Genomic DNA, 16,365 nt, shown 5'->3' with positions numbered 1-16,365 from the left:
AGCTTTTGATTACTTACCATAAAATTGTGTTATTTTCTGTTGTTGTGACCATCATAGGTAAATTAGTGGCCATTTTTGGTTGAGACGATATATGTTATATTGTGTTATAGTTTTTAATTGCTCAACTAATCTTGTATAAATATTTATTCGTTATGCTTCATCTCTCATTTTTTTTAACGTTGGACAGGTCATCTAAAAAGGTTGTTTGATACGTGCATATTCTATACACTTTATTAGCGGTTTTGGCCTGTATTTCTATGCATAATTGTTAGCTTTAAGCTATTATTTCTCCTGAAACGGTTTACTTTGGATTTCCTATGTCATTATTGTAGGAATGATCAGAAGTAAGCTAAATCAAGCTTTTATCTGTTCCCGGGGGCATTTTATGGAAACTATGAAGTTAGAAGCTTGGAATTCGATCGTCCCGGAATGCGTGCATGAAGTTGGAGGGCTGTTTGTTAGAGCAGAGAGAAGAAGCTGCTACAAGAATGGTCTATCGACCCAGTGACTCGATCTATCGACCCAGGAGTTGAGGAGAGGAAGGAAAGTTGCCAAGATCAGATCTTGGCGGATCGATCGACCGCGTCACCTGGTCGATCGACTCTATTTCGAGGCTGCGGTTTCTTTTACACGATTGTCTTTTGAAAGCCCACTTGCAATTTATCTTTTGGGCAGAACTATTATTAGTAGGACGTAACAAACAATGGAGGTTATGCTTTTTATTCAACAACTCAAGTTTTTGGACCTAGTTTTAGGAACGCGAAACGGAGGCTACGGATTTACGATCAATTATTTGTTCATCGAATTCTTTAGTAAGCTTTAATTCAATTTCAATCTTCTCTTATTCTTGTTTATTTATTTCTAGTTTCTCCAATTTATATTTAAGCAATTCAATTTTAATCCCTTATTTTTAATTCTAATTCAATCATGCCAATTTTATTCCGTATCTTTAATTTTGCAATTGTCATATTCTTAATCATGCGTAGCTAAATTCCTATGCTAGGAATTAGGGAATCCATGGCGTCATGAGTTGCTATTATTAAGTTTAGGTTGAACCCGTACCGGCCTTATTTACTTTTGTAAGAATTTACCCCTTTGCTAGATTGAGAGATTAGCGGAGTTAGATTTCTTACAAGTAATTGGAAAGACTAGTGAAGCGAAAGCAATCTAGTTTCATTCTAGGGCGAAAGAAGACCGAGAGGCTTAGTTCGAATAGGGACTTAGAGGACCTATTTGACATCCTGAGACGGTATTGGACAGACCTTGACTTTACTTGACTGACCCTTAGGCCATGGTGAACCGAAGTTCCTAGCTGCTTTTTAATATCTATTTTAAACTTCATTTAAATTTCAATAATTAGTTTAGAATCAACCAACCAAAACCCCCTCAATAATTGTTACTTCAATAGATTAAAAATAGCAAATATAATTGATCTTGTCTCTCTGTGGTTCGACCCTTACTATCACTAGCTATAGTTTTAGTTTGGTTTATAAATTTAACTTTGATACAAAACGACGGTATCATTGTTGATGCATACGGGTCCTCAGATGGCTTGTTTAAGCTAATTAAGAAGATGACGGTAGAGAAAAAGAGAAGTGTTGAAGAGATTGGTTTCGGGGGGCTGTTGGAGATCAGAGCTAGCGGTATGTATCATGTAATGCTAGATTGGCTGATGAAATATTATGACCCAGACTCCAGGATGTTCACGATTAATGAGGGGCGGTACTTTATTTTGACGAGAGATGATGTGTATGACACATTTATGTTGCCTTGTCACACTGGGAAGGATGTATTACGTACCTCAAGTAAGAAAAAAGATAATCCTGATTTTGGGCTAATGGAGTGTTGGAGAAAGAGGTTGGGTATAACAGCGGGTCATGAGATTTCTAGTGACACATTGGTTGATGATATATTGAAGATGCCTAAAGGAGGCCACGATTTCAAGCAACTTTTTGTATTGTATGCTCTGGGTACTTTCCTTGCACCGACATGCCATAATCATGTTGACCTTAAGCTTATAAAGGCCGTGGAAAATGTTGAGGACATCATTAATCAAGATTGGTGCCTTTATGTGGTACAAAAGCTTAATGAAGCTGTGGAAAAATGGAAAGGAAAACGAACAAAGAATGTAGGTGGATACATGATGTTGCTTCAAATACTTTATTTCCATCACCTTATATGGAGGGATGACAAAGCAACGTCAACAACCATTCCATTAGTTAAACATTGGACATATGAGAAAATAAAAGTGCGTGTGGAGGAAGAAAGGGCTGGTGCATTGAAAAACAACAACGAGTATGGTCGTGGGGGTTGGGATAAGAAAACGTTCCCTATCTCCCGAAATCTGCCTAAGGTAATCTATAGGCTTCCAACTGAGGGTGATGATCCTAAACCTGATGACGTCATTAAAAGAACAATCACATTTGAGCTGCCAAGTGATTTAAATAATGAACAAATTGAAAGCAAATATAACGATGTAAGTCGTTTACTCTTTACCCTTTACATTATTAATAACATTCTAAATTGTTGTTACCATCGTGCTGAAATTAGTGGCCATATGTTGTGGAGATGTATGTATATATGTTTTTAGTATCTTAAATAGATCAGTTTGTGTCTAAATTAAAAGTGTAATTTTATTTTATATTGTTTGTGACCATTCTGCTTAACTTCGTGACCTTTTTTTGGATTAGAATTATAGCTTTTGATTAATTGCACAAGATTTATGTTTCTTTGTATAGTTTTTGACCGTTCTGATTTAATTTGTGACCATTTTTTGGTTGAAATCAGAATGTGACCAACAATTTTCCATTCTAATTGATATTTGACCATATAATATGTAGAAGTAAACCAATACTCTGTTTTTAATTTAGCAAGTTAAAAATGTGACAAATATTGTTTGCGACCATTCTGCTGACCTCAGTGTCCACATATTTTATCTGTTAGCATACTAACAGATTAAAAATATTGTTTGAGTACTGTAACTATTTTTGTAACCTCTTTAGATTATATCGTGACCATTTATTTTTTGTTTGTGACCGTTCTTCTAAACTTAGTTGCTGTTAGCATACTAACTCATTTTTAAAAAGTATAGTAATTATTTCTTAATGTTGTTTTCTTTCATAGCCACGTTTGGTGAATTGGATGATGACAAAGCGAGATTTGGAACTTGTGTCAAGGTTACATGAGATTAGAACTAAAGAAGTGGAAAAGCAAGCTAATGTCATCCCGATTGTTGAAGATGAGACTCGTGAGGAGATTGAAGGAGAGTTTACACAAGCGTTGAAGGACCCAAACTTCTTGGCCCAATTTCTAGATATGGGTAGAAGGATTGATGAAATAGCGGAGATGAAGTTGGTTGAGGCGCCCTCCTTTGACCTTGGGATCGATTCAATTGGTATTAATGATTCAATTGGTACTAATGATACCAAGTGCCCAAAACCTTCACAAAAGAATAGCGTGCATTGTCCTAAGCGACCACTAGATTCAAACCAAAGCGTGTATTTAAGAAGATGCACAAGGTTGACAACGAAGAAAGGAGCTGAAAGGGCCGTTGTAAAGGATAAGTAGCGGATTGGTGAAGGTGTTGGAAAAACATTGTTATTTTAATTTAGATTTGGTAGATTATTAAAAACTATTGTTGCTTTGTAGTTGACGTCTTCGGTTAAATTGCGAGCATCTATGAATTGAACACATCCTATTTTGGTCATCTATTTCAAGAGAATGAAGTGGTTCATTATCTCTTTACTGTTTCCATAGTACGCTTTGTTATTCTATTAGTCATTTACTATTGTGTCCATGTATCTACTATTTGTAGCCGTATATCTACTATTTGTACCTTGTTACTAACAACACATCATGAAACTAAGTTTGTAACCTCTTAAGATCAGAGAGTGACCTTTTTTTGTGGGATCATTGTTCTAAAATTAGTGGTTATTAGTGCCCCCAAACTAAATTTTTCTGTTTTTGTAGCTTATTAAGTTTAAATTGTGACCAGATTTAGGAACATTTGTTGAAGAGTAGTTTTTTATTGTTTGTGGCCGTTTGTCTACTATTTGTAACCATGTATCTTCTATTTATAACTTGTTAGTGGCAACATATCATGAAACAAATTGTGACCAAATATCGGGAACTTGTAGGTCGAAAAATTAATAATGCGACAATTTAATTAGAAAAATAATGTATATTTATTTGGTGAGCATAATGACCAGCTACCTTCAAAAATTCAACTAAAACAAAAATGCATTGTTCCAACTAACAGAGAGTAAAAGCATATTTTTCTTATAAGAGCCTAGGAATGGGAGTGTATGGCAGTTCGACCTCATTTGTTTAAGCGGAACGGTTTGACTTTTGTTTTTGTATCCCGCTTTTCTTCCTTTGTTTACGCCCCTTCGTAATTGCTCGTTTGGATCAAGAATCGTAGGACCTGTGCGTGGAACACTATTTGTTGGACATTGTGACGCTCTTCTATAGTTGAAAAAAGATTGGACCTCTTCTAGGGCTCTTGAATAGGCATGGTATAATAACGATCTCGCTTCGGATACACTCTGACATTTTGTTATCAGATTGTTGAACATGGTAAGCGATTGTCGCCGCCAATTAACTGCCTCATTAATTCCACTTCTCCGCCTATCATTAGGAAGAAGTATGTCCCACACTTCCTTCTTGGCAAACTTGGTCCACCTCCTTGAAATGTATCGGTCAGGAATTTCGGAAACAGACCGGAGGTGTAAGATGCGGATGGAGTGGAAGCATAACATTCCGCTTTCCTGAAATTTACGACATGTGCAGTCAATAAGTAAATTAGAAGAACCAAAGGTGACATGGTGCGGATTTTCATCACTACCCGATGGATACACAAGGTATGACTTAATATGATCTTCAGTCGTACATTCTATGGCCCCTGTACCGATTGCTATACCGAATTCCTTCTCAAATGCCCTGAACAAATTCAGCGTGTAAACTTGGGCTGCATGATCTAATAAGTCAACCATAGGAAACACAGATGTGGGCTTGGCTCGGATATTATTAAATTCATTTCGTTCCTCTTCCGACCTCCATCTTCTGACTGTTGACTCAAATATGTGAAAGAATTCAGTAAGTGAAGTAGTCTTAGTTGCTTGGAACCCCAAAGCATGATTGTTGCTTTCACTCCGTTGCGACGATAATATACCTGCTGAAAAATATTCCTTATTTAATGCGGTGCACCATTTTTCCCTTAAAGTATATAGACATTCAAACCAATCACTATCATGTAGTCCGTAGTCTGATATCATTTTCCTCCATGTATCTTCAAATTCCGCCTCGCTGTAACAACCATTAAGACATTTGTTGAATACGCTCTAGAATGATCGACTATGCTTCAGTGAACCATAGTGTGAAACAACATTCTGTTGGATATTCCATTGACATAACCTATGCCTTGAAGTTGGATAAACCTAGCAATTGAGTGATAACATTTGATCAGGGGGTAAGTATTAATAGCGTAATTATAAAATTTATCCATTTTACTATGAATATGTGACCATTTAAGTACATAAAGTAACCGTACTATAACAGGTTAAAGTAATGAAACATCAGCCATTTTTAAGCACATAATAGCCACTAATTTAGCCTGAATGGTCACAAACAACACAAAATAACACAATTTTATAGTAGTTAATCAAAACCTACACATAGCTTAAAATTGGTCACATTCTGATCTTAATAAGATACAAAAAAAGGATTTAATTCAGAACCCAAAAATGGCCACTAATTTCGTCAGAATGGTCACAAACAACAGAAATAACACAAAGTTGGTCCCATATAAATATTTGATTATAAAATATGCACATGTCGAGTTAATTGTAGCCATTTTCCTAATATTATGTAACTATTTATAACTTACTTATGAGGGTAACCATTTTACGGGAGAATATGTAACTATTTACAGCTGAATTATAAAATGTAACCATTTACCTAAAAGTATGTGACCAGTTAAGTGTTATTTACCTCTTTGATTGCATTTGTCACCGCAAGGTCTTGATCGGTAAAAATAGTTACAGGAAGGACATCTTCTCCCATTGATTCCTTGAAGGCATTAAACAACCACTCAAATGATTCATCTTGTTTATTCGATATGAATGCAAACCCGAACATAATGTTGAACCAATGGTTATTAATCCCAATTAGCAGACCGCAAATCAAGTTATATTTATTTGTACGGTAAGTGGTGTCAAAGATAAGCACATCATGATACAATAAGTAATCCTTCTTCATCATCGAGTCACGCCAGAACACGTGGCACAATCTTTCGTCGGCACCAAATTTCAAATGATAGAAGAAACCTGGGTCTTCAGATTGACATTTGGTCAACAACTCAACCAAGGTTGATGCATCACCGCCTTCAATAGCACGCATCTTAAGCCTATTAACGTAATTGATATGGTCTCTCTTTGTATGTCCAACAAACTCCTCGCCTCCAGAAATAGCAGCTAAAACACGATATTGGACAGATGGGCGAACCAAGGCTTCGGTCATCATTTCAATCACCTCACCCTCTTCAGCAGTTATTTTCCTCTCCGACATGTGGTTGTGTTGCCATTGAGGGGGCGTCAAACTATGGTTATGATCAAGGATATTGTTTAAAATTTTCCAAAGCCCTTCACTGTTGACTTGTGTCCGAATGGAAGCCTTACAAACAGATCTAGTAATGTTGACTTTCTTCGTTTGGGTACCTGATGAAGAGGGTGTCCCAACAGAATTTAATGCTCGGCCATTAGCATGCTCACCCTGACAGTTACAGAACAAATATCTCTCATACTCGACATTCTTTTCGATACGACGAGTGCCTTTTCTGGTACCAAAACCCGTTGCTGGAGCATGTCTATTGTACAGAGTGAGTAAGTATTCCCACTTTGTAGCCTTCAATCCGACGAGAGAACCAGAGGCATCAAAATCTGATAAATTGCAGACAAAAGAAAAAAATGAACGATTGAAATTAGACGAAAGAACATTGAACATCGATGAATTTTGGACGATTTGCATTATTTTGAACCAGAGGTATAAAAAATGACCAAAATGGGGATATTTTGGACGAAAGAACATTGAACATCGATAAATTTTCCGGCAAGGACTACAAAAAACGTTCATTCAAAGATAAGGGTGCATACAAAAAACGTTCATACAAAAGTCGTTCAATGACATTGCTAAATTATCAGTGAAATGGGACGAAATTAGGACTACAAAAAAACGTTCATTACCTTCTTTTAAACAAAAAATTGATCCGTCCGTCAAAATAATAGAACCAGGATTAGCATCTTCATCTACATATGAGCTGACAATATCGTTGTTATGGAGTGCGGGTATTGTATCATCATTGTCATTAATCATCTTTCACAGGAAAAAAATGGATGAAAAGAGAGGGATGGCTGAGGTAGAAGATGAAACTGATAAAATGTAACGTGAGATAATACAAAGTCAAAAGAGAATATTGTAAATAAGGTATGTGTATTATTTAGTTGCTATTTTTGTGGAAATTATATTTTTTTTAACAAATGCCTAATTAAATCAACCCATTTCACATGTTATTTGGGTTTAAATAACCAGTATCCGAGTCCGTTTCACTATTGTCGTGTTTACAACCGTTGTAAACAAGAATTTGCGTTTTTTTAATTATTAGACGAGTCTTACTCCGCATAGCATCAAATATCATATTTGATAAAATAAAATAATATTTATATTTAATAACATAACAACCTATGTTTAACATTTAATAACTTCAATAAAAGTTAACATGAGGTAATTAATAAAGTTTAATATATCAAATGTAAGCGTTATCAAACACGATATAATTACATTTCAACACTTGTTCCAAAACTTTGTCAAATGTGCCCAACCAAATCGACTTTTAATTGGCTGTAAATGTCGCGATTATGGATTGCCGCATGTCTACGAAGGGATGATTAAATCTCACCTATCAATTCTTTGCTTATGGGTGTAGAACTTGCTTCGACATCAGATTCACATTTGATTATTTGTTCTCCTTCATTTCCGACTATCATGATAAGAGTATAATACATGAATACATGATATCTTTTTTTTTTTTTAAATCGTAAAAAAAATACTTCAGTACAAGCTCATAACCTTTTTTTTGTTACTGAATAAGCCACCTTATTAAAAAATTCAAGGAATAATGCTAAAACTAATCTAATGAAAAGAATGAACGACTTGTGTCATATCGTCCAAATCCTTAAGTCAAATGGTGACCTTTCTCAGTTCAACAATTTGATATAAATTCTGGAGGCAATCTTAAAAAAAACAACATGATAGCATCTATTATCCCTTGGCCATATAAGTACCTCAAGAATACTATAAGCTTCATCTTGTGATGCAGATTCAGCCCACACAGAGTGTGCGAAATGATTTCATCGTCAGAGTTATAGACTACCCAACCAGTGAATGCTTTGAAATCTTGAAACCAACTACCATGAACTTTAACAAGTATGGAACGACAATTAGTACTATTACAAATGAGATGAAAGGGACGCAGTGTTTAATATTCTCTCTAATATTTCACTCTAATCTTCCGTATAACGATAATTTTCCTCCCCGCTTATGACCAGAGTCTATGAGGCCCGTGTAGTAATACCAGAGGCAAAGGATCACATGCTAGAACAAGCCAATATGGGAGAATTTCTCATCATTAAACACCATACGGTTCCTAAGATAGTAAATACTCGTTATATAGTTAAAGTAATGATTATAAATAACATTGCGGGGATAGCTCAGTTGGGAGAGCGTCAGATTGAAGATCTGAAGGTCGTGTGTTTGATCCACGCTCACCGCATTTTTAACTTTTTAGAATTTCTTTTGCCTTTTTCATGATTTTTTCGAATTAAAGAATGACAATTACAAAAAACATTTAGTTTATTGTTCTTAATTAAATTTAATATTTCTTATTTAAAGTGATACTAATCTATGTTTTTCTATATACATTCTTCACATAGTACCTTTTGAAATATGAAAAAAACTTATAAACATGTTGGTTCATTATATTTTTTTTTTGCATAATCTAATAATGTGATGGTAAAAATTATAATATAATATACACGTTATAATGTAAAATTTCAAGTATTAAAATAAACTAAACTACTTACGTCCTATCAATTGTGGTAATTGTTTTATGTTTCAGAAACGTAATAAATAAGACATTTGAAAAACAACATCAAATTATAAAACATTTGTAAAAAAATTAGGATGGGTAGTCATAATTCATTGTTGAATCAATTTTAATACTTTTCCAAACTGAGTAATAAGGTAGGAGCAGTCTGTTAAAGTAATCACAATAGTCGTCGTTCTTCCTGTGTTTTTTTTAGGGAAATGATTTTTGAAACTAAAAGAGGAAATTTTTTTTTAAAACATGTATTAATTATAAAAGTTTATGTGTAATTTAGTCATTAATTTCTAAGTTAATACCAAATTAGGAAAGTATTAAATGCTTAAATGTAACACCCCCATTTAAGTAGGAGCCTTTAGCAAGTCATTCCCGATTAAATAGAGATGTTACCATCCCGATTTCCCGAAGTAATGAATATGAAAAGTAAACAATGATAAAGTACTTTAAATAATAAAATACTCCCTCCTATTCAGCCTATAGTTCCCTTTAATTATAATACTCCCCACATATATTAGACAAAGGGGAATTATAGGCTGAATATGATTGAGTATTGATCACATTAAACATGATTCTAGAAATCCACTTACATACTCAAGTTTTACGACAATCAAAACTCAAATGTAAAATACTGTTATCCGACATCATACTAGACTGTACGTGAGACTAAAACTCTTAACAGACTCCTCAAAGCTCGTCCTAATCCCAGCACCGCATCAACATCAACTTTTATTCAAACCTGCTTCCTATTCAATCGGAAATTATTGAATGGATCAACACAGGTCACCCCGAAAAAAGGAGATAATTTGACACAAGACACAAACACGTCAACCATTGGTTGAGTAGGGAAATAAGCAACATACAAATGAATAATTAACGATAATGAAAATGTATATAATAATCGCAACAACCATAAGAATAACAAGGTCCATAAGAATGAGTACTTTATCTCCCATCTCATACGGGCCAATCGCCACCTCTACAGAGAGAGAGAGAGAGAGAGAGAGAGAGACATGAGTTCAAATGAGTCCACCTAAAATGGTGAGTCCACTAAGTCCTAATCCTAGCCATTAATCTTCTAAGATTGATGGTTGAGATTTTAAAATTTTAAGATGAAAACTTTAATGTTTTATAAATGAAACTTTAATTTATGAGTGTAACTTTAATTCTTTACAGTTATAACTTTAATATTTAAGGTCATTTTATAAATAAAAATAAAAATTTATGTTTTAAAATTTTATTTTAAATATATAAAATTCATTTTTTACTGTAACTTTAGTGTTTTATGAGTGAAAATTTAATGCTAAAAATTGAAACTTTATTTTTTTAGACAATTTATAATATACAAATTTGAATTTATTTAATTTTACTGATTTATAAATGTAACTTTAATGTTTTACGAGTGAAACTTTAATGCTAAAATTTAAAACTTTAATTTTTTTTTGACAATTTCTAATATAAAAATTTGAATTTATTTAATTTTTCTGATTTATAAATGTAACTTTAATGTTTTACGAGTAAAACTTTAATGCTAAAAATTAAAACTTTAATTTTTTTAGACAATTTATAATATAAAAATTTGAGTTTATTTAATTTCACTGATTTTATAAATGTAACTTTAATGTTTTACGAGTGAAACTTTAATACTAAAAATTGAAACTTTAATTTTTTTAGACAATTTCTAATATAAAAATTTGAATTTATTTAATTTTACTGATTTTAGTGATTTTATAAATTTTATGTAAATATTGTAATTTTATGGATGTAAATTTAATGTTTTACGATTGTAACTTTAGTCATAAAGTTTGAAAATTTATTTTTTTAGGATGGTAACTTGACAGGCTAAAGCTCTATGCCTCAAATTAACAATTTATATCACTTAAATCCTTGATACTAAATAAGTAGTAAAGTAGAAATAAGGGTCGAACCACAAGGAATTGGATGAATTGTAAAAGTAAGTAAAGTGTAGGAGAAAGCGATCCTTAACTAAATTAAGAATCGTAGTAACTGTCTAAAGGGAGAATTTGGTTTGGTTTAAAGATTAAATTAATAATGAAATGAGAATAAATAAATAGAATTATGAGTAATCAAGTATGGAGAAATATCTTGACCCAAACTAGTATCCACTACCAAAAAAAGACTCGATCATTGATTACAATCAACTACCAACCTTGAGCAATCTATTGAGATATCTACTAAAGTTCAATTTTATCAAATATCTATTTCTCATCTAATTTTAGTGAAGAAAGTCAAATCGGTTGCCTTTAATGACCCTTTCTATTACTAACCCAAATTACGCAATTCAAGTTCAAGTAATGAGAAGCATTCATTCAATTGAAAAGAAGCAATAGAAATAATTAATACCAACAACGCTGTCGATATTCAAATCACAAGTTTAATCCTCGTTATGAATAAATTACGACAAACTGAGTACGATAATTTAATCACAATTGCTACTGCGATAAGATTAATATAGGAAACTGAGCATTTAATCAAATCTAGCATATGAGTTAATATAAACCCTAATTAGTTGTACACCTAATTAAGATGAATATCAAAACTAATATTAAAGCAAGGAATTAAACAATACTCAAGATAAAAAAAAGGATTAATAATCTCATAAGAAATTACCGGAGTTTCAACTTGTTTGAATCAAGAAGAAGAGAATTAGCCTTGTATAATGGTTGCTAGAACAATATTAGGTTTTCTAGTCAAATTCATAAATCTCCCTTAAACTGAAAAATAAACTTAAGTACTCTCTAAACAAAGTCAAGTAATAAAAAAGTCAAAGCAAGTCTCAGAACAAACCGAGTAAAATAAAACAATAAACACGAGTCTCGTAAAACCAAGTGGTGCGACAAAGGAGTAAACAGCACGCGTGCAGGTCAAGCGTCAATTGCACGTCGGTCGCGCGTCGGTCATGTACAGGTCCTGAATCTTGTTTTTGCCGTCTAGCTGTTCGTCATATCCGCGCCTTGTGAATGCGACATATGACCAATATTTGCACACATATCTCACGACATCTTCATAGGTCGTTGGGCCCACCTATCCTCGGACTTGGACTCCGTCTCAAACATGCTAAACCGACCCAATAACTAATGAAAACTCATAAACAAGTAACCTGCAATTAAGCTCCATAACACCACTTCTAACTGTCAAAAACATACTAATTATCCTCAATTAACTATAACTAAATGAGCCGTATCAAATTCCCCATGCTTGAACTTCTACTTGCTCTCGATGTAGAACCGAAGGACTAAATAGAATGCAAATAAATAACGGCTCATACATGGAAACCAACATGTCCAAAAACTTTCACACATCACACACTCCCCAGAACTCCCTCCAAGTTAAAGTATACGGTCATTTTGCAATCTAAATACTTCCACCAAAAAGTAATGACCGTTATAAATCCCATCTCCCAGTACTCACAACACAAGACAGCAGGTTAACAACGCGTCATGGTTAGCAAGTCATTAACAGCTACGCCCCTTATCTCTCCAGCCTAAACTCAAATTCACATGGCTTACCCAAAAAACCTAATCGCCTCTACTCCTTTAGCTAAACCGAATACCAATAACCGCTATAGCAAGGTGCCCACAACAACGCACCGCGGTTCTTCTCACCTTAGCCACTAGTCCTACCCGACCGACCTTCTTTAGAAACCTTCTTATGACTGTAATACTACGGTTTTATGAGCCTTTGGGTACTCTATCGAGTGGTCCTTACTCTGTCGAGTAAGGGTGTTTTGGTTTTTATATAAGTATTCTGCCTGTAGGGTACTCGATCGAGCATCCTGGGTACTCGATCGACTAAGTGGCACTCGATCGAGTACGTCAGCTACTCGATCCAGTAGCTCGGTTCACGGGTGATGTTTTGTCGGGTTTTGTTAATAGCACGGATTAGTATTTAAATTGTTCCGTCATCTTCATAATATACTTTTACAAACCTAACTATAATGAAAAGAGATTTAAGTTATGTTCTTCGCATTCATCCGTGTTATTGACAAATCCCGGAGCTTGAGAGGTCGGATTTCATCGTTCTTTACATCTTTGTGATCCTTGCATCGAGGGTAAGATCTACGTACCGATTTTATATTATTTAATCAAGTTTGTTTAAACCCTAATTTGGGGGATTGGGGATTTGTATTAGTTTTTGTATAGTTAGTGAATATGTGATGATATTTTAGAAGGAGGATTCGTAGAGGAGGCTTTTTGATACAACTGTTGAGATCGTCTGCGTGTCTTGCATTCCAGGTAGTGTTTCCCTATTCAGTATTAGTCACATAACGTGTTGGTTGTTGGTTGTGATTGTTGTATAATATCGTATTCGTATTGTGACGGTTGTTGGAATTGGTTACTGTTGATAGTTGTAATTGTTTTTATCTGTATGTGGTATTTGGGGTGCGTCCCTGGCTGAGTGGGGTCACTTGCGGGAGTGGCTTCACGCCCATTATTCGCCTTCTGTGGAACCCGCCACAGAAGGGATGTGCACATTAATGGATTTGGGTTGTTCGCTCTATGGTATGAGCGGGGCTTAGGTGAGAACGGCTGCGGTCCCCCACTGGCGGAGTGGAGTAACCTATTGCGACATGTACTCTGGCAGGACTACATACTTTAGTGTGTAGTCAGTGATGAGGAGTGATTATGGAGTTTGGGTTATGTGACGGTTGAGATGTGTTGGTTTCTGTCTTATAGTGATTATATATTTAATTGTGTGATTAGTACTGACCCCGTCTTTGTTTTGAAAAACTGTGGTGAGCCATGCGGGGATGGTGAGCAGTTTTTGAGCAGGTATGAGTCGAGACATATGGGCTAGCTGGGATGAGTCACCACGAGATGATAGAGTCTTCCGCTGTAGCTTGATAGTTTATCAGACATTTTATTTAGTTGATCATCAGTTGGTTTAAGAACATGTAACCGTATTTTTATCAGTTGGTTTTGGATTGTATTCACTAAACTTGATACTATTTAAATGTTGTTTCTTTATTGTCTTTTGATTATCATTGCCTCGGGAAACCGAGATGGTGACATCTTTATACCCGAGTGGTCCTGGTAAGGCAATCGGAGTATGGGGGTGTCACAAAGTTGTATCAGAGCGAAGATCCTGAAACCTGTAACTAATGAATTTAATGAATAAAGGGAGTCAATTAAAATGAACCCGGGGTAAAAGTTGTAGGAGCTAATGCGAAGGCTTGGGAGACGTCCTAAGTTCGCGAACTCGCCCTGTAATTTTGAACCGGTCACAGGGGGGGTATGTATCAAGGTCGTATGTGTTGTCTGTTGGTTCAAATATGTGCATAACGGTGTGTGTTGTGAACTATTGGATGTTGGAAGTGGAGAATTTAAAGTATGGTTAAAAGAGAAGAGATACGTTTTATATGTAAATTGAATGAAAAGCATATTGGTTGTTTATAACGTGGCATTTTGATAACATGAGTAGAATTGTTCGTTGATTGTGTATATAATCGCTAGAAAACATGAGTATTTATGATAGTATTGAAAGTGTGGTAATATATGTAAGATTGGGAAGTGAGATAACATGCGGGTAGAATTCACGAGTCTGCATGACTCGATCGAGTGGGGGCACTCGATCGAGTGGGTGAGGTGCTCAATCGAGTGGGTCTGACTCGATCGAGTGGATAGTTGATGTTTTTATGGTCAGAACTGTGTTTTGGGGGTACTCGATCGAGTACATAGGGGCACTCGATCGAGTGGCTTGTCAGCTCGGCCGAGTATGTTAGAGATCAGAAGGTCTGTTTGAGGTCTGGAGTCGGGGCACTCGATCGAGTATGTTGGGCACTCGATCGAGTAGCCTCAACTCGATCGAGTAGGTTTTGGCACTCGATCGAGTGGGTTCTCGGGCAATTTTGTTTTTCGTGTTTTGGGTTATAGTATGTATGTTTATATCTACCTTTTCTTATATAGTTTCAAGATGCCGCCAAAGAAAACCGCTTTGTATGCGAGAGCTGAGAGAATGAACGTTGACGATATAGTTAAGATGTTGGAGCATCAAGATGATCTTACGGAGGCCCTAAAGAGAGTGGGGAAAGATAAGGAGGTTGATCACTCTAAGATCAGTCTCTATATAGCGAGGTTTAACCCGAAAGAGTATAAGGGAACCAGGGAGCCAATTCTTCTTGACAATTGGCATCGTGAGATGGAGAATATTCTAGATCTGGTACATTGTCCGGATGAGATGAGGGTAGAACAATCTACGTTCTACTTAAGGGAGGCAGCAGGAGAGTGGTGGGATAAAGTGAAAGTGAGTGCTAGAGAGATGTATGAGAAGCAGAGGCTGCCTGCTATCCCTTGGGAGGAGTTTAGGAAAGCTATGCAGAGGGAGTTCGTGCCGAAGCATGTGAGGAGTAAGTTGAGGGAGGAGTTTGATGGGTTCAAGATGACCTCTGAGATGTCTGTGGCTGAGTACTACAAGCAGTTTAATGAGAAGTCTAGATATGCTGAGGATATGGGATTGAGTGAGGAGAACCTAGCTCTGAGTTTCGAGAATGGGTTGACCCCCAAGAAAATGGATAAGTTACCCGTGGGAGTCCTTACTGATCTTAAGGAAGCTTATGAGAGGGCTGGGAGAGCTTAGAGGTTGGTAGAGATGGCCCGGGAGAGAGGTGCTGAGAAAAGAAAGGCTGAGAGCGGGGGTGGTGGCCAATCAAGCTACAAGAAGGGCAACCACACTCAGGCTAGAGTATATTCTTCTGGTTCAGAGTTTAGTGCTGGGGCTTCATACGGGCATGGCCGTGGTAGTAGTGGTGGTAGTTGGGGTGTGACCTGCTTTAACTGTGGCGGTGTAGGCCACAAGAGACATGAGTGCACCAGTGCGGCGAACGGGGGTTACCAGAGGTCGGGACAGGGGAGTTTTTCTCAGGGGCCGGCACAGAGTTTTGCGAGCAACAGACCGGCTGGGTTATAGAACAACCGGGGAGGTCAGAGCAACAACGGGGGAGGTAACCGCAATGGCGGTAATTCTTATCAGAAGCCAGCTACGAAGACCAACAACAACCAGGGATCGGGTGCTAAGCCGACTACCTCTGCCAGTACTGTCCAAGGAGGTGGGCAGAAGACCAGTGGAAATCTGTTTATGATGGAGAAACAAGCAGCTGAGGACGACGCACATGTTATCACTGGTATCTTTCTTGTTAATGGTGTTTACACCTTTGTTTTGTTTGATTCAGGGGCGTCACAGTTGATGCGTGGCTA

At 36.1% G+C, this 16,365-nt stretch overlaps 1 protein-coding gene and 1 non-coding gene across 2 annotated transcripts; one reads left to right on the top strand and one right to left on the bottom strand.

Annotated features, from left to right (window-relative positions):
• Positions 1-4,226: 4,226 nt before the first annotated feature.
• LOC141627645 (protein FAR1-RELATED SEQUENCE 5-like) lies at positions 4,227-7,368 on the bottom strand. The gene is made up of 3 exons (XM_074440875.1): positions 7,239-7,368; positions 5,989-6,935; positions 4,227-5,339 (listed from the first exon to the last, which is right to left on the bottom strand). The coding sequence occupies exons 1-3, from the start codon at positions 7,366-7,368 to the stop codon at positions 4,227-4,229; spliced, it is 2,190 nt and encodes a 729-aa protein (XP_074296976.1).
• A 1,383-nt stretch (positions 7,369-8,751) lies between these two features.
• Positions 8,752-8,824, top strand: TRNAF-GAA (transfer RNA phenylalanine (anticodon GAA)). Its single transcript has one exon. It is a non-coding gene; the product is annotated as a tRNA-Phe (tRNA).
• Positions 8,825-16,365: the final 7,541 nt, after the last annotated feature.

This window comes from Silene latifolia, chromosome Y, assembly GCF_048544455.1.
Source record: "Silene latifolia isolate original U9 population chromosome Y, ASM4854445v1, whole genome shotgun sequence".
Taxonomy (NCBI): Eukaryota; Viridiplantae; Streptophyta; class Magnoliopsida; order Caryophyllales; family Caryophyllaceae; genus Silene; species Silene latifolia.
Note: the sequence above shows the minus strand (reverse complement) of the source record. Positions and strands in the feature narration are given on the sequence as shown.

Bases quoted from the DNA above. Each gene is read 5' to 3' on its own strand.
- LOC141627645 (XM_074440875.1), bottom strand. From the start codon at position 7,368: ATGATTAATGACAATGATGATACAATACCCGCACTCCATAACAACGAT. The intron at 6,936-7,238 runs GTAATGAACGTT...GCAATTTATCAG, and splicing joins AATTTTTTGTTTAAAAGAAG to ATTTTGATGCCTCTGGTTCT. The intron at 5,340-5,988 runs GTAAATAACACT...CGATCATTCTAG, and splicing joins TGACAAATGCAATCAAAGAG to AGCGTATTCAACAAATGTCT.